Source organism: Pan paniscus, chromosome 19 (assembly GCF_029289425.2).
Source record: "Pan paniscus chromosome 19, NHGRI_mPanPan1-v2.0_pri, whole genome shotgun sequence".
Lineage (NCBI taxonomy): Eukaryota > Metazoa > Chordata > Mammalia > Primates > Hominidae > Pan > Pan paniscus.
In genome coordinates, this window is record NC_073268.2 from 93228576 (window position 1) to 93253795 (window position 25220).

Sequence of the window (25220 nt, forward strand, 5' to 3'; positions counted from 1 at the left end):
CACTAGTATTGTTGCAGGATTCAGGAGGACGAGAGAGAGATCTCGGGTTAAAACAGGAGAATCTTTTATTGAGTGCACTCAGGCCCAGCAGATTCACACCCAAAGGTTGGGCTCAGAACAAAGACAGCACTTGACTTTTATACACACTTCACAGAAGGGGGTGGGCTAGCTAAAGCAAGCTTATAGTGGCGTGAAAGCAGGGATACAGAGGTGGGACAAAGACAGTTAATTAAATCGTTACAGGTTCATAACTCAGGATTGCACATAACTGTTGCTGTGCAACCCAGATGTCCGTTATCTGTGTTTGCCTAGGCATGGACTTATCCTATAACCTTCACTGTGGTGCCCGGGCAGCTGTAGTTCAGGCCTACTCAGGCTTTTCATGACCTTCATTGTATTTCTTAGATAAAACAATACTTGAAGTCACTAGTTACAGAGAACAGGAATCTATAAACTCATTCTATAAAACAAAGAAAAATTTGTTTTTTCTTCTCCCTGTGTTGAGGGAGTGCTGGGAAAGTCTCCAGAGCACATTAGATAATATTATCAAGACTTTTCCTGGGTCTAGGCTGTGCCTGTTGCTGCCTCTGGGACAAATCAGCCTAATACAGGAAAACTTATTTGTCTTTCTTTTAAATTTTATTTTTCTTTAATTTCCGGCCTCCGTGTAGCTGAGCCCAGGGCTTTTTATGGGCTCAGAATAGGGAGTGTGTGCTGATTGGTTTGTGAGTATGCAAAAAAGGTTAAAGTGAAGACACCACTCAAAGGTGGGCATGATAGTGTAGAAAACCAATTAGGAGGCTGGACATGGTGGCTCATGCCTGTAATCCCAGCACTTTGGGAGGCCGGGGTAGGTGGATCACCTGAGGTCAGGAGTTTGAGACCAGCCTGACCAACATGGTGAAACCCTGTCTCTACTAAAAAGGCAAAAATTAGCTGAGCGTGGTGCTGCACACCTGTAATCCCAGCTACTCAGGAGGCTGAGGCAGGAGAATCACTCAAACCCAGCAGGCAGAGGTTGCAGCGAGCCGAGATCATGCTATTACACTCCAGCTTGGGCAATAAGAGCGAAACTCAGTCTTGAAAAAAAAAAAGTAAACCAATTAGGAAAGGATAGGTATATGTAAAATAGGTGAAAGACGGATCAATCAGAGGAAACTGTGCCAAATGAGAAGGTGGGTTCTCAGTCCCGTCTGAGGATTTACCCAGGACTCTCTCCAGATTGAAGGTTGGATTTCACTGGGGACCTGCTCCTGTCTGCCTAGGCATTTGTCTGCCTCCTGCCTCTATCAGTATGTTTGTTAAAATTGATGAACTAATATTGACAACATTATTTTTTCCCCACTGGATGTCTCTTACACAATAATTATGGTTTTTTGTTTGTTCATTTGTTTTTGAGACAGAGTCTCGCTCTGTTGTCCAGGCTGGAGTGCAGTGGCACAGTCTTGGCTCACTGCATCCTCCACCTCCCAGGTTCAAGTGATTCTCCTGCCTCAGCCTTCTGAGTAGCTGGGATTACAGGTGCCTACCACCATGCCCGGCTAATTGCTGTATTTTTAGTAGAGACGGGGTGTCTCCATGTTGGTCAGGGTGTTCTTGAACTCCCAACCTCAGGTGATCTGCCCACCTTGGCCTCCCAAAGTGCTGGGATTACAGGCGTGATCCCCTGCACCTGGCCAATTATGGTATTTTTAACTAGAATCTGTAGTTTATATCTAGGTTCACTCTGTGTTGTACATGTCTTTGGATTTTGACGATGCAACTTTACACATCCTTAGAAATCCTTCTGATTAAGAATGAAGCAAAGACATTTTTTCTTCAACTTAAGTTTATTATTTTTTCAAATGGTTACTAAGTTATTAGGACATAAATGCTTTTTAAATTGTTTGGACATAGTAACTTAATAAATCATCAATTTTTTTGGTCTTGAGGCACCATGAAAGTTACTGAGACATCAAGGAACACATGTGACAGTGCTGAAGGACAAATGTACCCAGATGAGCTGGTCAGGAATGTCTGAGATGATTATGTTCAGGACAGTGAGCAAATTTAAAACATAGAGCCCCCGGGCTGATGTCTGAGTTGTCCGTATTGAGATCTTTCAGAAATGTAACAGACAGTAGAATAATGATGGGCCTTATTTTTCTAATTTAAATTTAAATGCAAAAGATACAATTGATCAGGCATACTAGATTATACTTTGAATTTCATTTGAAAGCTCAGTAACTCTATGTCAGCCTATTAAATAGTGTTAACAAAAGTTTCCAGGTAGTCTTGGCTGGAAATTCTTGAAGAAGAATACATTAAAAGTACTTTAAGAGAAAATATTCCAGAAGACCTTGTTAAACCAGTTTTAGCTATGGTTAGTTGCATGTATGTTAGTTTCAGCAAGGAGAGAAGGCATAGTGTTTGTCTTTAACTAGAACAATCTGAAACTGACCCCCTCTTAAAACATTATATCTAATGCTAGATCTGAACAGTAGTCTTGATTTAGCCAAATGTAGACATGCTAGTGTTTTAGCAGATGATTATTTTTCTTTTGAGCATAATTTTTTGTTTTCATGCTTGTTTTGTGCTTATAGCAGTGGTTCCAAACTTAGAAGCTGTAATCCTCTGCTGGATACTGTGAAATAACTGACATATACCTAGTTCTTTTGTATGGACCAGGAACAATTTTGACAGGACACATGGCTGTCATATGAAGAGTATAAAATCATAGCCACTGTCATTGGGGGACAGAGTTGGGGGTGTCACAGAGCTGTGAAATTAGGTTTGGTGGGTAATGCCCTAGTTCTTTGCTAAGATTTGCTTGCCTGCTCCTTTGTACTCGTGGCTTTTTCCCTTTGTTCCCCTCCCCCCCGCCTTTTTTTTTTGGAGTGCAGTGTTCATGCACTAGCACTTGTTTCTAGGACCCAAAGGTTTAGGGAAATTTATGGCAGAAAATCTTAAAGCGGATGGAGCTGTATTTAGTAGCAGCTTCTCTTGCTCTTGAGGAGGAGACCGTCGTCAGTAATTTTGGTTCATAGCACTTCCATCCCACCTGCCACTCAGAGCTGCAAGAACACGGCCTTCCAGAATAGAGTCAAACACAGTGTGGGTGTCACTAACTTGAATTATTTTAAGAGGTCAGAAAAAAAAACCCTACTACTGTGTGTTTTTTGACATTATTTTAAAATATAATGTGGATAAATCAGATGAGTGACCTCTCTGTGGAATTAAAACTTTTTACGTGTGAAGTTTTTAATTTTGTGGGTAATTTTTTCAAGGTCCTTTAGAATTGTGTCACTGTTGCCTGCTAATAAAGTCATGTGAAGGTCTCTGTTAAAGCAGTGGTCCCCAGCCTTTTTGGCACCAGTGACTGGTTTTGTGGAAGACAGTTGTTCCACGGATTGTGGGGTGAAGGGGATGGTTTCGGGACGAAACTCTTCCACCTCAGATCATCAGGCGTTAGATTCTCTTACGGAGCATGCAGCTTACAGAGTGTGCAGCCTCAATCCCTTGTGTGTGCAGTTCACAATAGGGCTCTCACTCCTATGAGAGTCTGATGCTGCCACTGATGCGACAGGAGGTGGAGCTCAGGCAGTAATGCTGGCACGCCGGCAGCGTGGCCAGGTTCTCAGCAGCGCACGGACCGGTAGGAGTTGGGGACTCTCTGTGTGTTAAACGAAGGTAGTCCAGGTGAAGTTCAGCATAGGCTGGAGGGTGGAACACACAGATGGTCACTGGATGTAGTGACCTTTCCTTGTCACAGGCTTAACACCCCAGGTGGCACGGATACCTTGAAGAGCCATGCTGTTTCCTAAGAGAAAACGTGGAATTTGGAAGAGATTTTGAAGTTTCTTTCTCCTGTCCTCTAGCAAAAATATATATCATGTCTGGAACTCTTGGAGCAAAGGAGTGGGTGTACGAATGGAAGAAGCTCCGATGGTTGATGCGGAATATCTCACAGCCCTCCCGGGGTTGGCCCATTCCCTGTCTGTTGTGTGGTATGATGTGTGTTGAAATGGCTCCTTGATCAAAAGTAAACATAGCTGCTTTATACCATTGCGTGGGAAACTGTGAAGGCAGGCATTGAGAGAGGGGCGGTAAAAAGAACCTATTCCCAGTCAAAAATGCCAGAATACTTGGAAGTGCAAATGTTTTGTGCGTGGCACGTGAGCAGCATGTTTACTGTCTGTTCTTTCAGCTATAATTAATGCCTTCCACGATACTCATCATAATCATACCTCAATGAGAAGGCCCTAGAAAAGAAACCCAACCTTTTTTGTTGGGTTACTTCGCATCTATCATGATACTTTTTCCTTTGATTTTATAGCACTTTAGGATGAACTTACTTTTCCGTGCTAAATGTTAGCTTTGGAGAAAGTGTATCATCAGAACCATGGAGTTTGAGGTCTTCTAAGATGAAGTTCATAATTTAAGCTTCATATGTGTTTGATCTCAGAAATGTCTTGGATTATGTCAAATTTTTACTTTTTTTTTTTTTTTTTTGAGATGGAGTCTCACTCTGTCGCCCAGGCTGGAGTGCAGTGGCGCGATCTCGGCTCACTGCAAGCTCCACCTCCCAGGTTCACGCCATTCTCCTGCCTCAGCTTCCCGAGTAGCTGGGACTACAGGCGCCCGCCACCACACCCGGCTAATTTTTTTTTTGTATTTTTAGTAGAGACGGGGTTTCACTGTGTTAGCCGGGATGGTCTTGATCTCTTGACCTTGTGACCCGCCCGCCTCAGCCTCCCAAAGTGCTGGGATTACAGGCATGAGCCGCCGCGCCTGGCCTACGTATTTGTTTTTAGGTTTTTATTTTGTTTTGTTTTGTTTTGTTTTATTTTGATGTTATGTTATGTTATGTTATGTTACTTTATGATGTTATTTTTTTGAGAGGGATTCTCACACAGTCACCCAGGCTGGAGTGCAGTGGCGTGATCTTGGTTCACTGCAACCCCTGCCTCCTGGTTTCAAGCGATTCTCCTGCCTCAACCTCTCGAGTAGCTGGGACTACAGGCACCTGCCACCATGCCCAGCTAATTTTTCTATTTTTAGTAGAGACGTTGGCCAGGCTGGTCTCTTAACTCCTGACCTCAGGTGATCTGCCCGCCTTGGCCTCCCAAAGTGCTGGGATTATAGGAGTGAGCCACCGCATCCGGCTTGTTTTTAATTTTAGTATTGTCATTGTATTTTCTTGTTTTTGTTTGAGATAAGGTCTGGCTCTTTCACCCCGTTGGGAGTGCAGTGGCGTGATCATGGCTCACTGTAGCCTCCATCTCCTAGGCTCCCGCGATCCTCCCACCTCAGCCTTATTTTCTGGTTTGATCTAAGCGCAGATTACCAGTCTGCTGTTGTGACTTGATGCGTTTCTCTCACTGAAGACTGGTACCCGAGGCAGCTGACTTTGGTTGAGGTGTGGCACTTCTTTCCCTAGTTAATGTGCATGCCATGTACCATTGTGAGTTTGCCAGAAGCGGCCTTTGATCCTAGCTGTGGTTGCTCTGGGCTGTCAGTATTTGGACAAGTGGACGGGTATGCCGTAACTGCTGGGATCCTGACTTTTCTTTGAAAGGGCTCAAGTTTTTATGAATTTTAGTTTTTATAAATACCTTATTAGGTATGAACACATATTCACAAATAGCATGCAATTTGAAACCTCGGTTTACCAGTGGACTAAACAGAAGTTGTTTCTCTTGGTAGCCTTCTGATGAGGAAACGAGGTGGGGTACAGGAGCCTACAGAGGACTGAATTGTGATTACAAGTAGTCTTCCTGTGTCCTTGTCACTCTTACGGTCTAGAAGTAGCTTCGATGTTTATTTGCTTGGAGTTTCAGCAGCAGACCGCGGTGCTTGAAGCTGTTCATGGAATGACCGCTTGTGTCTGAGCCAGCGTCTGAGGAAACTGATGTTCTATAAGTAGGTCTGAGAGGCTTCTCTGGAGTTGGCCCATGTCTTGCTCCCTCTTGCTGATGCTCTCCCTGCCAGGAATGTTCCTCTCTCTCTGGGTTTCTCTTTAGAGCCCTCTGCAGACATCACCACCCCAGCAAAGCCCTCTGTAACCATCCAACCTGAAGTGGTTTCCCCCTGAATAGCTTAAGCAGATTTCTTTTTGTTAATACAGTCTTTGGTATTAATCACCTTCTTTCTCAGTCTTCTTTTCTATTGCTGTATATAGTTATACATTTGTTTTTGTTTTTGAGACAGAGTTTTGCTCTTGTTGCGCAGGCTGGAGTGCAATGGCACAGTCTCAGCTCACTGCATCCTCCGCCTCCCGGATTCAAGTGATTCTCCAGCCTTGCCTCCTGAGTAGTTGGGATTACAGTCGTGCACCACCATGCCCAGCTAATTTTGTATTTTTAGTAGAGATGGGGTCTCACCATGTTGGCCAGGCTGGTCTCAAACTCCTAACCTCGGGTGAGGTAGTCTACCCACCTCAGCCTCCCAAAGTGCTGGGGTTACAGGCGTGAGCCACCCCACCCAGCTAGTTATGAGTTTTTCTGTCTTGCCTCTCTAAATAAGCCATGTTCCTGTGCCTTCCACTTGTATATTCCTTAGAATTTTTAGTATAGGGCCTGCATGTGGTAGGCCCTCTGTAAAGAGCTGTTACTTTGATAGTGTGTGAATTATAGAATTAGAACTCTGAGGGACTTTGGTCAGTTTGCCACGTTTTCTTTCTTTCTTTTTTTAATGCAGCCTACAAAGTTGGACACATTTTCTTGATATGTTGAATACTTGTTTCTTTGAGCACTGGCAGCTTGTAGAGAGACTGAGGCCGTAGTTAGTTGTCTTACTTACTGGTTCTTTCCAGGGTAAAACCAGATCTGTGTATAAATGAGTTTGAGGGTCATGTCTGATGCTGTAGAATATCCCAGTGGTTGCATGGAAAACAGCTGGCTTGGTGTGTTGGCTAAACTGGGTATGAACATAGCTCACGTTAAAGGTAGGCTCTTTAGGTTGAATTTGTTTTGAATGGGTTTTTCTGGTGGAGTCAGCATTCAGCTCATTAATTTTCAAGTTGAAATGTCTTCACAAAAATATGGCTTTCTTTAGCACAGTACTAGCTTTTAATATGTCAAAACTGCATTCAAAGGTTGGTTAAAAGCTGAAAGTGCTGTTGCCAGCCTTCCAAATTGCAGGCTCAGAAATCCCTTTTGAAAGAGGAAGAGTGGGTGTAGGAAGGTGGGAGGAAGCAGTTACCCGGGAGGAGCTTCCTCCCAGGGTCAGGTTGATGAGGCCCTAGTTTTGTTTTTATTACTGAAACAATTGCTGTGTAAAAATGAGTGAGCAGATGATTACAGTAGTTATTTGTCTTACACTTACAGAAATAATTTTTCCTTTAAAAAGGATACATCAAAGAACCTTTCTCCCTCTCTGAGGAACTTACTTCTGGGAGAGTTCATTTCGTCCAGCCTTTCTTGACTGTGTGTTTGGTAAATGTTGGGCGTGATTAGGAAATGGCTGGATGACACTGTGGATACCTGGAAATTGCTGCTGCTCTTCCGGCGCAGTGATTTGAACCTGGGAGAGTTGAAAAAGGGGTTCTTCCCACATTCTTTTAGTGCAGAGATAAAACGTGAAGGCCTGCTGGTGTGGGCTCTGTGGCTCAAACGGGGTTTTAAAAATAGAGAAGCTTTCCAGAAAAGTCCAGGTTGCTGGCTTTGCTTGAAAAGCATAAGCTCCCCAGGCCGCTGCTCCTCCTAGCCCCAAGGAGCTGGAGCCAGTGCTGAGGCCCCAGGAGAAGGCCCCGTCCCGCTGTGCTGCGCACCAGGCCTGCCACCACCTCGACCAGAGCTTCGGGCAGACCTAAAATTTGTACACGTTTTCACATCTAAAACGTGGCAGTGTTGTATTTAATCAGTTATTGCAAAAGACAATAAAAACTGTAGGTTGATTTCTTGGTTTGTACCAATCTGTGTAGGCTCTGACTCTGTCATAAAAGCAGGTTTTATTTGACATGTGGACTTTCTCCCCTAAAGCTACCTTTTTCAAACTATTAATGGCTTTCCAAACTTTTTATTATGAGTAATGCTCATTTTTTTAAAAAGTTGGTAGAAAAGTACTGTGAACACCTGTATGCATGTCCCCTAGGTAAATTAGCACATTTGCTTTCTCTGTCTCTTTCACAAACACATGTGCACATACATTTTGTAGAAACATTTGAAAGTAAGTTGCTTTATGTCATGACACTTTACCCCTACATACTAAAACATGTATTGCCTAAGAATAGATATTCTTCTGTCTAGCTGTGATTATTATCACAGGCAAAGAATCGTGCACCTGTGGTCCCAGCTACTTGGGAGGCTGAAGTGGGAGGATCACTTGAGCCAGGAGGCGGAGGATGCAGTGAGCCAAGACTGTGCCACTGCACTCCAGCCTGGGTGACCAGAGTGAGACCCTGTCTCAGAAAAATAGAAATAAAAAATAAAAAAGGGTTATTCAATATGAAACGCATGGTTGCATTTCCTTGGTTGTTCCCCAGATGTTTCGATAGCCAATCCAAGAGCTAATGCAGCATTGCATTTGGTTGTTCTCTCTTTAGATGCCTTTATTCTAGACAGTTCCTTGCTTCTTCTGTTTATCTTTCAAGACTCTGACATTTTTTTTTTCGTTTAAGCGTCTAGGGTGGTTGTGTAGAATGTTCCATAATTTGGGTTTGTCTGATGATTTCCTCCCGAGTAGCTGGGATTGTAGGCATGCGCCACCACGCCCGGCTAATTTTTGTATTTTTAGTAGAAACATAGTTTCACCATGTTGGCCAGGCGGGTCTCGAACTCCTGACCTCAGGTGATTCGCTTGCCTTGGCCTCCCAAAGTGCTGGGATTACAGGGGTGAGCCACCATGCCCGGCCTTATTTCCTCATGATTAGCTAAGGGTCAACCATCTTTGTCCTGAGGGCCGCAGAAGTCTGTGGTGTTTGTGTCTGCTTCCGCTGCATCACGCCAGGCTCTGCGGCTGTCCTGTTGCTGGCGCTCAGTTCAGTCATTTGGTGAAGGTGGTGCCCATGAGATCTTTCCATTGTAAAGGTACCCACCTTTGTTCCTTTGTTAAATTTATCTGTAACCTGCAGGATGATAATTTGAGACCCTGTCTCTTCTGAATGCCTTACGTTAGCGTTCATTGATGATCCTTGTCTGAATCAGTTATTGTGCATTGGTGGCTAGAAAATGGTGATTTCCTAATTGGCAATCCTTCTGTGTTTATTAGATTTTTTTTTTCCTGAAAAATTTTCTCCCCTGTTGAGTATCACTATGTGGTTTATAATGCTTTGCCACCTTTTTTTCTTTCTGGTGTTCAAATTGTCCCAGACTTGGTGAGTGGAGCCCCTTCAGGCTGGTTCCTCTGTCCCTTGGACATATGCCCATCTGTCACTGAGCACTCCCTCGCCTCCTGGTGAGAAATGTTGCTGCCTCGCCTTGACCTTCCCTTGCTCCAGACTTGTAATCAACCGCACGGATTCCTTTGTAATAGGGACTGGTATTTGGAAATCAAGATCTGGTTGCCAAGTTTGCTCATCATGAACTGAGGTGTCATTGCTTTTCACCCCTTCCAATGGAAAGAGCTAGGAGCTAGTACATAGATTGATGTTTTTAATCAAATTAGAATGCTTCTGTTTTTCAGGGCCTGCTTACATACTTTGTAGAAACTTGCATGGCTTGTAGCTCATGCTGAAAAACTCAGGTTCTGGTACCTAAGCCATCCCAGAGATGAAAGTTACATCTACTTTTTGCAGTCTTTTCATTTCCAGAACCCTCCACAGTTAGAATTGTGTATGCTGACGGTATGCAGAATTTACTGACCTTAACATATCTCTGAAAGACGGGTCAGGGTAAGAGAGTGCAGAAACAAAAGGCAGTACTTATCTTTTTATTGAGTAAGATTGTAGTGTATGCTTCAAAACATGTTTTTTGGACAACGACTTTGTTTTAGGCATTGAAGTCCTCGTTCTCCTGAGGATAAAAAGTCTCTGCCCTGCAGCCTAGCAGTGCATTTGGTGGCAGAGTGACAGGCTTGGAAGAGACTGTGGAGAGAGTAAGGGAGGCGCTTGCTAACTGCCCCTGATGCTGACAGAGCTCTGGAGAGGTCAGTGCAGCTTCTGAGTTAGCTGCTCCTTAGCCTGGATACCTTAAATGCCATCTGGTTGGGCATGCCAAGGTAAAGTGAATGTCTGTGCAAATATGAGTCTACATGGATGGATAATTTTACAGGGAAGGGAACGTTTTTAGTGTGGTTGAAATTCAAGGTGAGGCTGCGTGGGTGACACCTTATGCTGACCACCCTTGTTTCAGGAATTGGAAGGATGGTGTGTGTATTTTGAAAATGGCCTAGTTCTAGCTAAGGCTACCTCTTAGTAAGTGCTTACTCTGCCCTATATGTCACTTAAAAAGATGCATTTTGTTTGAAACCTTTGTAAGTCTCAATTTCTTGGTACGTCACAGTACTGGAATGTACAAAGCCAGTTTTTTTTGTTTTTGTTTTTTTAGTTAGAGTGCAGTGGAAGTCAGTTTAGATGGTTTTCAGTGTCCGTATAGAACAAATGGTAGCCAATCTGTTTTCCTAGGAATTGTTCGTGTTCGGTACTTAATAAATTCTTAGGGCTTTGAATGGGACTTATCTGTGGTGGGATCTGAGCAGGTGATTAAACTGCTTAAGTGTTGTTTACATAAAGTGTATGAAGAGACAGATACTGAGTGATTTTTCAAGATTCTGGCAGTAATGGGATTCAGAATATGTTTGAGTAGAAGAGGGGAGCAGATAAATATAAAGAATATATTTTTAACTTCCAAAGTAAGAACATTTAAGAAGCAAATATAATTGGCTACCACATGTGGGTTTTGCATCCTTTCCAGACCATCCTGCGCATGAGTCTCATATTAATTTTCTGAAAATGTGACTCTGGCCACCTGTTCGCGCTCCCTCCATCCCAGCTCCTGGAGAGGAAGGCCAGGGCCTTCTGTCTGCACCCGGCAAGGCATGGTCTATGCCACATCGTCATGCACCACAGCGACCCCTGGCCTCACCTCTCACTACTTCCCTCCCCTGGGGGCTATGGGTCCTGCCGCCACCTGAGGTTGCCTTGCAGTCGCACTCCTGAGTTCTTTCCTGGAAACGCTCTCCGCCTCGCTGACTGTGAACAGACCCTGGCACGCTTTGAGGCCCAGCATGCATGCCTCCTCTCTCTCAAAGGCTTTCCCCACGCTGCCTCTCCACGCAGACCGTGTTCTCCCCCTTCTGCCTCCTGGCACCTGCTTATCCTTCTGACCCTCATGGATGTCATTGACTCCCTTCCCTCCCTCCTGTACTGACTACCATGGTCCCTTGTGCGTAGGCAGCTGGAGTGTAGCATGTGCTTTTCACATTGATTTAACCTTGTAACGTTGTGGAGAGAAAGTGAGATAACAGGCAAGAAAACTGAGGGTGACTTTGAAGGAATCGTAGTAAAAACGCAGGTGGAGGAATTCCTGTGATTCTCTAGTCCTTCTGGGATCTTGATGGCAGTATTTGTGATCTGTGTATTACTTCTGTTCAGAAGGGCAGTCCTGTTGAAGGTAAACATCAGGGAATTGCTGCCAGAAAGGGAGTGTTTTTAGTATAATAATGGTCTGAAGCTACTTGTACCTTGTCAGAAGTAAAATCAAAGCCATTTGTGCCATTTTCATTAATATTTTTAACACCAAAGGTTTCTTCCTTAACTCTGTTTTTGGTTGTGATTAATTTAAGATGGGAATTCACAGTTCTAACCTCGCCTCATTTTTAGTACAGGTTGAGCATCTCAAATTTGAAAGTTCAAAGTCTGAAATGCTCCAGATCAAAAACTTTTTGAGCACTGATATGATGCTCAAAGGAAATGCTCATTGGAGCATTTTGGATTTCGGATCTGTGGATTTGAGATGCTCAAAGGAAATGCTCATTGGAGCATTTTGGATTTCGGATCTGTGGATTTGAGATGCTCAACCAGTAAGTATAATAGAGCTATTCCCAAGATCCGAAAAAAATCTGAAATCAGAAGCACTTCTGGTCCCAGGCATTTTGGAGAAGGGATGCTCAACCCATACAACCTTACAGAGGGGTGACATCTATCAGTCAAGCAAGAGTCATCCTGCAGTACCTTCCTTTATAATGGGGCCGACCACAGGGGCAGGCACTGGGTTTCCTTTTTCAGGTTCCTTCTTACAGCCTAGATTCTTACTACCCTATGCCCCCCACCACACCCCTTTTTTCTGAGACAGAGTCTCGCTCTGCCGCCCAGTTTGGAGTGTGGTGGCGCCATTTTGGCTCACTGCAGCCTCTGCCTCCCAGGTTCTAGTGATTTTCCCACCTCAGCCTCCCAAGTAGCTGGGATTACAGGTGTATGCCACCGTGCCCAGCTAATTTTTGTATTTTTGGTAGAAATGGGGTTTCGACATGTTGGTTAGGGTGGTCTCAAACTCCTGGCATCAAATGATCTGCCTGCCTTGGCCTCCCTAAGTGCTGGGATTACAGACGTGAGCCACTGCACCTGGCCTTATTCTTATTACCCTATATCCTATGACTTCCAGTTCACATGCACCATGGGCTACTGGAATTTTTTTTTTTTTTTTTTGAGACAGGGTCTTACTCTTACTCTGTTACCCAGGCTGGAGTGCAGTGGTGCAATCACAGGCCACTGCAGCCTGCACCTCCTGGGCTCAGGTGGTCCTCCCATGTCAGCCTCCTGAGTAGCTAGAACTACAGGCATGTACCACCACACCTGGCTAATTTTTATATTTTTTGTAGAGATGGGGTTATGCTATGTTGCCTAGGCTGGTCTCAAACTCCTGGGCTCAAGTGATCTGCACGCCTGGGCCTCTGGATCGCTTAGGTTTTAATATGAATTCTGCAACATCTTTAGTTTGGTAATCTTTGTGGATTGCTACAGAGTAAATTAAATTATTTACAAAGAATAATATTGAATAATTTAATTATTCACAAGGAATAATCTTGAAAGATCTCATGTGTTCTTTACTCATCTTCCCCCAGTGATAACATCTTGCAGAACTGTGTGCACCATCACAGTCAGGATGCTGCCGTGCGCATAGTCGAGACGCAGAGTGCTCCCCAGGCATCTCTCTCATGGCCCTTTTACAGCCACACCTGCTTCGCTCCTGTCCCCACCCCTTCCTTAGCCCCTGGCAACCACTCTTCTGTTTTCAGTTTCTCTAGTTTTGTCTTTTCAAGAGTGTTATGGACAGGGAATCATACCGTATGTAACTGCTGAGGCTTTTTTTTTTAGCTTAGCATAATTCTCCCACGATTCATCCAGTTCCTCACCTGGATCAATAGTTCATTCTTTTTTTTTGCTGAGTAGTGTTCCGTGGTGTGGCTGCAGCGCAGTCCATTTAGCCTCACTCAGGAAGGACATCTCGGAGTTGTTTCCAGTTTCTATTATGAGTAACGCTGCTATGAATGTTTGTATATGGGGTTTTGTGCGAACATAAGCTCTCATTGCTCTGGGATAAATGCCCAGGAGTGCATTTGTTGGGTTGTATACCGTTGCATGTTTAGGTTTTAAGAAGTGTTTTCTGGAGTGGTTGCACCATTTTACATTCCTGCCAATGATGTGGAAGGGATTCAGTTCTTCCACATCCTAACCAGCACTGTGTTTTATTTTAGCCATTCTGATAGTTGTATAGTGATACTCCTTTGTGATTTTAATTTGCATTTCCCTAATGGCCCTTTTCTCTAATGAACATCTCTCGTGTGCTTATTTGCCATCTGTGTGTCCTCTCAGGTGAGATATCACTTACTGTCTCTTGCACATTTTCTAATTGGACTTTTTAAAACTCTTGAGTTTTTTTTTTTTATCATGGTAAAAGCACATGAAATTTACCATCTTAACCATTTTTAAATTTCAATTGTGTGTCAAAAGACAAAATTACAAAAAATTTAGTGTATGGATCTTAATTGGCTTTTTTGATTCCAGAATCAGGCAACCCCTCATTCTATAAAACAGAATTCTGTGAAATAGAATGAGTGTTCTCATGAGCTGAGCAGGGGAAGCTGGCTTTGTAGACAGAAAAGGGGTGAGGGAAACAGACACAGAGAACAGAGAGCAGATGGGTGGTTTCAGAGTGACTTTCCTTGTAAAGGTTAACGCAGAGGGGACTTCCTTATCACGCTGGCCCAAACTGGCCCATTTGGGGGATTTGCTGTTCTCTTTCTCCTGACTTCTTGCAAAGTCAGATAAACAACTTACTTTTGGCTTGGTGGTATGGAGGTTACCAAGAGGGGACTCCATTTTGGTTTGGTCTGCTGGGCCTGGTGCAGGAGCTCAGTCCAAACTAGTGTTCTCCTGGCTCACTGTATTTATGTTGAGTTTTAAGAATTTTATGTATTCTAGGCACTAGCCCTTTGTCAGATACATGGTTTGTAAATCCCTCCTCCTATTTTGTAGTTTGTTTTTTCATTCTCTTAACAGGGGTTTTGTTTTGTTTTGTTTTGAGATGGAGTCTCACTCTGTCGCCCAGGCTGGAGTGCAGTGGCGCGATCTCGGCTCACTGCAAGCTCCACCTCCCGGGTTCACGCCATTCTCCTGCCTCAGCCTCCTGAGTAGCTGGGACTACAGGCGCCCGCCACCACGCCCTGCTAATTTTTTGTATCTTTAGTAGAGACGGGGTTTCACCGTGTTAGCCAGGATGGTCTCAATCTCCTGACCTCATGATCTGCCCACCTCAGACTCCCAAAGTGCTGAGATTACAAGCGTGAGCCACCACGCCCGGCCTTAACAGGGTCTTTCGCTGAGCAAATGTTTTTAACTTTGAGGAAGTTCATTTTATATATTTTTTCTCCTATGGATTGTGATTTTGTTGTCACATCTAAGAATTCTTTGCCTAGCCCAGGATCCCAAAGATTTTCTATTTTTTTTTCCTTAAAGTTTTAGTTTTGTGTTTTACATTTAAGTCGCTGATCTTTGAGTTAATTTTTATACAAGGTGTGAGGTTTAGGTCAAGATTCATTGTTATTATTGTTTCAGCCCATGGATGTGTAATTGCTCCAGTAACATGTTGAAAAGACTGGCCTGCTTTCTTTCCCTCATTGCTTTTACATCTCTGTTGAAAATCAGTCGGTGTTCCCTGACAGGTGCAGATACTAAAAAATAAATCAGTTGGGTGTATTTGTTTGAGTCTATTTCTGGGTTCTGTGTTTTGTCCCATAGAGCTGTATGTCAGTTACCCCTCTCCTAATACTAGATGGCCTTGATTACTGTAGTTATAGAGTAAGCCTTAATACCGGGGTGACTGATTCTTCCCAATTTATTCATCTTTTTCAAAATCGTTTTAGTTGTTCTAGTTCCTTTGTCTTTCCATATAAATTTTAAAACAATCTTGTCTATAGTTACCACAAAGTCTTGCTGGGGTTTTTAGGAATGATGTTACTTATGGGGAGAATTGAGATCTTTACTAGGTTGAATCTTCCGATCCATGGACATGGAGTGTCTTTTTCTTCTTTAATGAAAGCTTCAGATGTGAAGACAGTTGTGGCGCTGCCTGTTGCCGTGCACCGAGAGGTGCTGTTCCGGGGAGAACACAGTCAGCGGCAGGACATCAGGTTGTGTCTTTGCTCACTTCTGCTTTCTTGGTTTTTAAATTTATAGGCCTATGAAAGGAGGTTCCCTACATGTCCCTTGATTCCGATGTTCGTGGGCAGTGACACTGTGAATGAATTCAAGAGCGAAGATGGGGCTATTCATGTCATTGAAAGGCGCTGCAAGCTGGATGTAGATGCACCCAGACTGCTGAAGAAGGTAAAGGTCGGAAAGGACGTCTTGGAGCGAAAGGGCGTCCTGGAGGGAGAGGGTGTCCTGGAGGGAGAGGGCATCCTGGAGGGAGAGGGCATCCTGGAGGGAGAGGGCATCCTGGAGGGCAGCCCCCAGAGACAACATGAACTTATACTATAGCTTCTGTGCTATTGGTTGTTATTAATAAACCCATTTCTCTTTCTTTTTTTTTTGAAGATTGCAGGAGTTGATTATGTTTATTTTGTCCAGAAAAACTCACTGAATTCTCGGGAACGTACTTTGCACATTGAGGCTTATAATGAAACGTTTTCCAATCGGGTCATCATTAATGAGCATTGCTGCTACACCGTGAGTAATCTGTCACTCGGCGGAAGACGTTCTGCCGACATATGGCTTCTGAGGATTGTTTGATCACCATTTTAAACAGCGCATCTTTTTGTCTTAGAGGGCTTCTTCATTAGATGTTGTCACTCATTTCTCATGTGTAGGAGGAAGGGTAGCAGGTGTGGTCTCTCCTGCAGAGTGTATTATGTTGTCGTGGCAGTTAAGGCAGCCAAGTGATGCCTTGATTTGGTTTTGCTTTTTTGTTTCTTTTTTGAGACACAGTCTCCCTCTGTCGCCCAGGCCGGAGTGCAGTGGTGCAATCTCGGCTCACTGCAACCTCTGCTTCCCGAGTTCAAGTGATTCTCCTGCCTCAGCCTCCCTAGTAGTTCGGATTACAGGCACGCGCCACCACGCCAGGCTGATTTTTGTATTTTTAGTAAAGATGGGGTTTCACTATGTTGGCCTGGCTGGTCTGGAACTCCTGACCTCACGTGATCCACCCCTTGGCCTAATTTTTTTTTTTTTTTTTGAGATGGAGTCTCACTCTTGTCACCAAGGCTGAAATGCAGTGGCACAGTCTCAGCTCACTGCAACCTCTGCCTCCCAGGTTCAAGTGATTCTCATTCCCCAGCCTCCCAAGTAGCTGGGATTACAGGCACTCGCCACCACGCCTGGCTAATTTTTGTATTTGTAGTAGAGACAGGGTTTCACCATGTTGGCCAGGCTGGTCTCCAACTCCTGACCTCATGATCCGTCTGCCTCGTCCTCCCAAAATGCTGGGATTACAGGCGTGAGCCACCACGCCCGGCCTTAAATATTACATTCATATGCCACTTCTTTTCTGGTCTTACTGTAATATGTTAGAAATATGTAATGAAGGACTAAGATGTGTGCCTTTAAGAATAGTGCCAAGAGTGTTTGTCTGTCTCAGTATCTTCACTGCTTACCACCCTGTTTCAAGAACTTCTTTTATCAGATTTTTAGAATACTCTCCTGACAGATTGCTGTATTTCTGCCCTTCTCCCCTGCAGTGTATCCTTAACACTGAATTCAAAGTGATCTATTTAAAGTATGTCAGATTAAGTCACTTCTCTGGGCTCAAAACCCTGGAGTGTTTCCACAGTTCGCCCAGAGGAAGAGCCCATAGTCTTTATGGTGACTTGCAAGGGCCTGAGTTCTGTCCTGGTTACGCCTTTCCTGTCCTTGCTGTCATGCAGTGGGCCTCCCCCAGGGGCTTTGGCTCCAAGGTGCTCGCTGTGCCGTGCTATTCTTCCCTACGTCTCTAGTCTCACCTCCTCCCATCTCGGCTCAGGTCACCCCTTCTTGGCCAGCCCCAGCCACCCATTTAATTCTGCAGCCTGACTCCCCAACCCCCAGGCTTTTTTTTTTTTTCTTCAGGGATGGGATCTTGCCCTGTCGCTCAGGCTGGAGTGCAGTGGAACAATCACAGTTCACTGCAGCCTCCACCTCCCAGGCTCAAGTGATCCTCCTGCCCCAGCCTCCCAAGTAGCTGGGACTATAGGCACATGCCACCATGCCTGGCTGGTTTTTAAATTTTTTTGTAGAGATGAGGTCTTGCTCTGTTGCCCAGGCTGGTCTCAAACTCCTGGACTCAAGTGATCCTCCCACCTTGGCCTCCCAAAGTGTCGGGATTGCAGGTGTGAACCATCATGCCTGACCCCCATCCCTGGTTCTTTTAGCCTCTGCTCCAAGTTTTCTTTTTTCCATAGCACTTACTTATCTTTAATTTCCTTGCATACTGTGTTTCTGGCTGATTGTCTCCTCTGTTAGACTCTGTTGAAAGCTTCCAAGGCCAGTACCTCTTTGTTCATGATGGAGAAGACTGTTCAGTGAGTATGTTGAATGAATGAATGAAGCAAGAATGAAAATGAAGCTCTCCTTTTTATAGTCGTCTTTGAAATGTTTTTGAACAATTATTTGGATCTCTTCATGATTTAGAATGTGCTTTTGATCCTGATTTTGAACATGATTTTGGCATTTTTTCCATCTGCTGTCTTTATGGTAGTAGCATTATTAGTAACGTAAGTGTTTTTTTCTGGTTACTGGTTAAACTGAGGAGCAGGCAGATGATATTCTGTTGTCAATGCAGTCAGTGAGAGTGCTTTCTCTTTATCTGCAGGTTCACCCTGAAAATGAAGATTGGACCTGTTTTGAACAGTCTGCAAGTTTAGATATTAAATCTTTCTTTGGTTTTGAAAGTACAGTGGAAAAAATTGCAATGAAACAATATACCAGCAACATTAAAAAAGTGAGTGTATCTTGGGATTTTGTGGCAGAGGGTGGGCAGGAGTCTCTGAGATGACCCATCTTTTTGGAAGGCTGGGGATGGCTTAGCAAGGGATTTGCAGCATTTCTTGGGTGGAAGATGCTATGATCCCTACCCCCTGCCTCATCTTTAGGTATAGGGGTTGAGGTTGTGCTGGTTGCTGATGGAGGAAGGAGGTGCCTGTGGCTCTAGCCATGGCACTGTCTGCCTGGAGTTGCTGAGAGAGTTAGAAGTTGGGGAGAGGCAGCAGCAGCTGGCACACAGCGCCCAGGCCTTGCTGCAGGATTGGGAGGAGGCCTGGGGGCCTGGGGAGGTGCTTGCCGAGCAGGCTGCGCCCCTTGGATTGTCAGTTCTTCCACAGAAGACCTTCCTTTCTCGTTTTTGTGCTGTTGTTCATCAGTTGTTAGGGAATTGTGGTTTCGAAATCTATCCGTGTGGGATTATGGAGTGGTTTTTGAAGGCTCATTTTCAGGGTACTGTGTTGGAAAGAATTGAAATTGAGACAGAAATCATATATTGAGTACAAGTACCCTAAATCAGCATTTTAAAATAGTCATATAAAAATTCCATCTCATTAGATGCTATTTCCTAAACCTTGGAAAAGAACAAGTAAAATAAACAAAAACACAGAAGCATTTGGCCTTTTCTTTTTTTCTATTTATTTTGTAGCAATTCAGTTTTATTGGTGTTTTAAAAGCTTGTGAGGGACTGGGCACACTGGCTCATGCCTGTAATCCCAGCACTTTGGGAGGCTGAGGTGGACAGATTGCTCAAGCCCAAGAGTTCGAGACCATCCTGGACAACATTGCGAAACCCCGTATTTACAAAGAATACAAAAATTAGCCGGATGAGGTGGCATATACCTGTAGTCCCAGCTACTGGGGAGGCTGAGGTAGGATGGCTTGAGTCCAGGAGGTCAAGGGTACAGTGAGCTGTGATCATGCCACTGCGCTCTAGCCTGGGCCACAAAGCGAGACCCTGTCTCAAAAAAAAAAAAAGCTTATGAGGCTCACCATCTTCTGTTGGCTAGAAAAAAAGAAAAATCTTGGGAGAGATGAGTAATTTGAATGTTGAATATATACTCACCTTTAAATTGGTTTTGTTTTAAAGGGAAAGGAAATCATCGAATACTACCTTCGCCAATTAGAAGAAGAAGGCATAACCTTTGTGCCCCGTTGGACTCCGCCTTCCATCACGCCCTCTTCAGAGACATCTTCATCATCCTGCAAGAAACAAGCAGCGTCCATGGCTGTCGTCATCCCAGAAGCTGCCCTCAAGGAGGGGCTGAGTGGTGATGCCCTCAGCAGCCCCAGCGCACCTGAGCCCGTGGTGGGAACCCCTGACGGTGGGTCTGGCAGGGGCTTCATCCCGAGAGCAAGGCTAGGGAAGTCGGCGTTGCCGTTTTCTCTCTGCTCTGCCTGTTCCCGCTTCCTTGGAACATTAGATAACTCAGAAAGAAAAGACCCGTCTCTCGTTTCTGGCCCTTGTCCTCTAGCTTATGTAATACATTCATTTTACTTTTTATTAGATTTTTTGTTAATAGGTAGGAAGGATTATATCAAGTTATTTTTATTCTTTTGTGGATACCGGAAGGTGTTTGTTTGTTTGTTTAAGAAATGGGGTCTTACTGTGTTGCCCAGGATGGTCTTGAACTCCTGGGCTCAAGCAATCCTTCTGCCTCGGCCTCCCACAGTGCTGGGATTATAGGTGTGAGCCACCACGCCTGGCCTAAGGAAGGTGTTTTTTTTGGTTTGTTTGTTTGTTTGTTTTGAGATAGAGTATTGCTCTGTTGCCCAGGCTGGAGTGCAGTGGTGCCATCTTGGCTCACTGTAACCTCCGTCTCCCGGGTTCAAGTGATTTTCCTGCCTCAGCCTCCCGAGTAGCTGGGACCACAGGCATGTGCCACCACGCCTGACTGATTTTTTTATTTTTTTATTTTTGAGATAAAAAAGTCTCTGTCACCCAGGCTGCAGTGTAGTGGCACAATCTCGGCTCAGTGCAGCCTTCGTCTCCTGGGTTCAAGTGATTCTCCTGCCTAAGCCTCTTGAGTAGCTGGGATTATAAGCCTGCACCACCACGCCTGACTAATTTTTATATTCCTAGTAGAGACGGGGTTTCACCATGTTGGCCAGGCTTGTCTTGAACTCCTGATCTCAGGTGATCTGCCCACCTCAGCCTCCTGAGTAGCTGGGATTACGGGCGTGAGCCACCAGATTTCTTACATTCTCCAACACAGTAGCTCTATTCAAAATAGATTTAGATTTGCTTGGCTTTTTTTTTTCCATAAATTTTATATCTTGCAAGTCCTTTTTATGTTATGTTCCTCTTGGAATTAAAACAGTCATTAATATCTATTATAGTCATGAATAGTATTGTGATTTGGCAATAGAGGTAACTCAGTGGTAATCAGGGAAAGATAATTGAGTCAGAAAGTGTACCTGTGGTTTAGTCAGTGATTTGATCTCAGAGCCTATCCCTCAAGTCCTCTAAGGAATCTGGTTTACATCTGCCATCTCTGCGGTTTCATGTGCCTCTAGGACTCTAGGACCACACGTTAACTCCACTGAGCACAAAGACTTTGGGAGCCTAAAGCTCCAGTGTTCTTTGTTGTAAATAAATGTCACTTACATTCCAGACAAACTAGATGCCGACTACATCAAGAGATACCTGGGCGATTTGACTCCGCTGCAGGAGAGCTGCCTCATTAGACTTCGCCAGTGGCTCCAGGAGACCCACAAGGGCAAAGTGAGTGTCAGCACCACACCCAGTGTGCAGGGCCAGAGCTACGTGAAATCATGGAATCTCTTTCTGTCATAGTCACCAAGAGTAATATTCCCAACTTCCACGGCTGGGAATGTTTCTTCCAGTTTAGAAGTCATTGAATTTATGTCTCTGTGGAATCTAAGTCCTTTATAGCAAGTGATAATGCATGACTAACTGCATTTTTCTAGACTTTACAGAGCAAGGTCTGGCTACGAACAGTGTCATGTCACAAAGCAACATGTGTTCCAAGTATTCACACATTCAAATTTTCAGAAGGTGTAAAAAGAGTTCAGAGATTTATCAGAGATTAGAAATGTTTGAGCTTTAATTTTCAGGTTTTTGGTGAAATTTTAGCCTCATAAAGGTGTAGATTTTTATGGTAAGCGTTATGTAGTGGGCAGAGCCTGGTATGTGTCTAGCAAGTTATTGGCATTATTTAGTAAAGGGAAACTAGGCATTGCATGTAGTTGGCCTGATCTCTAATTCTGTCAGCCTGGTTACTAGAAACCAAATAACTGAGTGCTGTTGAATACCAGTCATCAAGAAAACCACTGCAGTGATGATGGCCACCGTTTGTTGTCTTCTTACCATGTATTAGACACTGTTTTCAGGTCGTTATTCCATCCTTCCGGCAGCTCTCTCTGCTGCTGTTTTTCTCACTGGTTTTACACATGAGGAAACTGAGGCACAGAGCAGTGAAGTAACCTGCCCGAGGTCTCACAGCCAGCGAGTGGTGGGGTCAGGATTTGAACCCAGGCCATTTTGTTCCAGAACCTACATTCTTAACCACTTCCACGTAACTGTGGTCCTTTCTGAGTGAAGATGATGCCACGTCAGTAGGCCACATGCTTTTGAGTTATTTCGCAGGAGTTGGGGTCATGAATAGCTCATGTTCCCACCCCCTTCTTGTTCTGACGGACCAGGCTCTTGAGTTGGTTAAACACATGGCCACGGAGGAAGACACTTGGTCCACGTGACACTCAGAACACGGCCTTGGCCTTGTTCTTTATTCAGGGAGGCCAACCTGTTGATTGACAGTAGTGGAACCTGGAGAAGATTCCTGTGTGTTAGTCAGCAATACTGCCACATCATGAAAACCCAACATGCTTTTTTTGTATTCTTTTTCTTTAATCTGTAGTTTTTGTTTTTAATTATCTTAAGTCTTATGATCACTCATAATTTTTAACTTTGTGTATATCTTCTCTACTTTAATCTTTCTAATGAGTTGGCAAAAGCACCATTGCCAATCACGTAGACACATGGTAGTTCTACAGTTTTATGTTTTTGAATTTTTTTTTTTTTTTTAATATACAGAGTCTTGCTCCGTCACCCAGGCTGGTGCAGTCTTGGGTCACTACAATCTCTGTCTCCCAGGTTCAGGCTATTATCCTGCCTCAGCCTCCTGAGAGCTGGGGTTAGCTCTGCCACCATTCCTGGCTAATTTTTGTATTTTTAGTAGAGAACAGGGTTCCACCATGTTGGCCAGGCTGGTCTCAAACTCCTGACCTCAAGTGATCCGCCTGCCTTAGCCTCCCAAAGGGCTGGGATTACAGGCGTGAGCCACTGGGCCCAACCTCGAATGACTTTTTAAAGACAATGCTAAATTATAACTTAGTCTGACTTAAGCAGTAAAGAATTCAAAAGTAAAGTTTAACTTGCTACTATTTCTTGTCATACTGACTTTTAAAAGCATCTGACCTTATAGATTGTCTATAAAATGTGAGAAGTGTTAAATATTCCTTATTTGATATTACACATAAACTACACTAAAATGCCTTTTAATAAATGGAACCATTTTAGATACAGGAAATTCTAATTAGATTGGCATAGTTAAGGCCAAAAATATAAAGTAGACATTGCTGCCTTATCTTCAGCCTTTGCCTTTAAGAGGCAAATAAATACAAAACACAGGTGAGTCTTGCTTGGTTCTGAGACAGTGAAGGGATTTCCTCAGTATTTAAATAGAGTCACATGGCCAGTTATGTAAACCCAAATATAAAACCAATCTCCAATAGGCTTTAAGATGGCATTTACGATCTTTGTGAAAGTTGAACATTACTAGCGAAGTCCAATCACATCTTTAGAAGGGGAAAGCAGTGTAGCGTTACTGAATCAGAATTATTAAAATTGAAAAAACCGAACATAGTCCTTTAACCACAAGCCAGCCTTAGTTAAATCAGGATTGCCCAACCAAACTATTCTGATGATGGTTCATGATCTGAATTCTGGTGTATGAGATCTCTTTTTTTTTTTTTTTGAGACGGAGTCTTGCTCTGTCGCCCAGGCTGGAGTGCAGTGGCGCGATCTCGGCTCACTGCAAGATCCGCCTCCTGGGTTCATGCCATTCTTCTGCTTCAGCCTCCCCAGTAGCTGGGACTACAGGCACCCGCCACCACGCCCAGATAATTTTTGTATTTTTAGTAGAGATGGGGTTTCACTGTGTTAGCCAGGATGGTCTCGATCTCCTGACCTCATGATCCGCCCGCCTCGGCCTCCCAGAGTGCTGGGATTACAGGCGTGAGCCACCGCGCCCAGCCATGAGATCTATTAAATTATGATATGCATTAAAAAGTCATGACATTTCTGTTTTGTAATAAGACAGTGACCAATTATTACTCATTAGAAGGTTTTTTGAGATAAACTTTCAAGTCTGCCCTTGCCGTCTTCTTTCTTTCTTTTTTTTTTTTGAGATGGAGTTTCGCTCTTGTTGCCCAGGCTGAAGTGCAGTGGCGCGATCTTGGCTCACTGCACCCTCTGCCTCCAGGTTCAAGTGATTCTCCTGCATCAGCCTCCCAAGTAGCTGGGACTACAGGTGTGCACCACCACGCCCGGCTAATTTTGTATTTTTAGTAGAGACAGGGTTTCTCCATGCTGCTCAGTCTGGTCTTGAACTCCTGACCTCAAGCAATCCACCTGCCTTGGCCTCCCAAAGTGCTGGTGGCCTGAGCCACCACACCCGGCCAGTGAAGACCATTTTTGTTCCAGGGATTCTCCAAATACCCCATCAGTGTGTCCTCACTCCAGGTGATGCTTTTGTTCTTATTGGCATCTATGTATAAGAGAATCCAGCAGCCTGACCTGTCGTCTGCCCGGAGAGACGGTGGAGATGTGGCCCAGTCTTGTGCTTGCTTCCCTTTTCCATGGTGTGGCACTGGGCGGCACCCTTTGGAACAAAAATCTTTGCCTTTCTCAACATCATCCATGTTTAATTCTCTTTTGTCTCTGGCACTACGAAGGTTTCCATTCAGAAGCCAGGTGTCCTGCTCTCTCTTTATTCTAACTTTTTATTTAAATGCAGTATGTATACAGAAAAGTGCAAGGATCATAGTCATTCATAGATCCGTTCATAGAGTTGAAGCATTTGATGTTTAGGGAATTATTTATGCCTTTGCTCTACTTTGCGGAAACGAAAATGAAATACTATAAAGATTATTCAAACTGATAATGATGATTTTCTCTAGAGTAGTAAGGGAGATGTTTCTGGTACCACCTCATTTTTAATAGTATAATAGTGCAGCTCACTGTTGATTAGAAGTGGGAGTTTCAGGCCAGACATGGTGGCTCATGCCTATAATCCCAACACTTTGGGAGGCCAAGGCAGGAGGATTGCTTGAGCTCAGGCGTTTGAGACCAGCCTGGGCAACATGGGGAAACCACATCTCTACAAATACAAAAATGAGCTGGGCGTGGTGGCGTGTGCCTGTGGTTCCAGCTGCTCAGGAGGCTGAGGTGGGAGGATTGCCTAAGCCCAGTAGTTGGGGGCTGCAGTGAGCTGAGATCATGCCACAACACTCCAGCCTGGGTGGCAGAATAAGAGACCCTGTCTCCAAAAGAAAAGTGGGAATTTTAGGGTCTTATTCCCTTAGCAACTTTTTTTTAGGGCAGTAATGTGATCTCGGCTCGCTGCAGCCTCCACCTCCCAGGTTCAAGTGATCCGCCTGCTTCAGCCTCCGAGTAGCCGGGATTACAGGCATGCACCACCATGCCTGGCTGATTTTTGTATTTTTAGTAGAGATGGCATTTCGCCATATTGGCCAGGCTGGTCTTGAACTCCTGAGCTCAAGTGATCTGTCCACCGCAGCCTCCCAAAGTTCCCTTCACAACTTT

The 25220-nt window shown here is 44.3% G+C and overlaps 1 protein-coding gene across 4 annotated transcripts in view; it reads left to right on the forward strand.

Annotated features, from left to right (window-relative positions):
• The window catches only part of SEC14L1 (SEC14 like lipid binding 1), a 75777-nt gene that overhangs the window by 34576 nt on the left and 15981 nt on the right, over positions 1-25220 (forward strand). For all 4 annotated transcript variants that reach the window (XM_034942968.3, XM_063599432.1, XM_063599434.1 and 1 more), the window contains 5 exons: positions 15596-15745; positions 15956-16087; positions 18204-18332; positions 19461-19695; positions 20986-21095. In XM_034942968.3, the coding sequence (XP_034798859.1) occupies positions 15596-15745; positions 15956-16087; positions 18204-18332; positions 19461-19695; positions 20986-21095 (756 nt within the window). The remainder of the gene's footprint in view (positions 1-15595; positions 15746-15955; positions 16088-18203; positions 18333-19460; positions 19696-20985; positions 21096-25220) is intronic.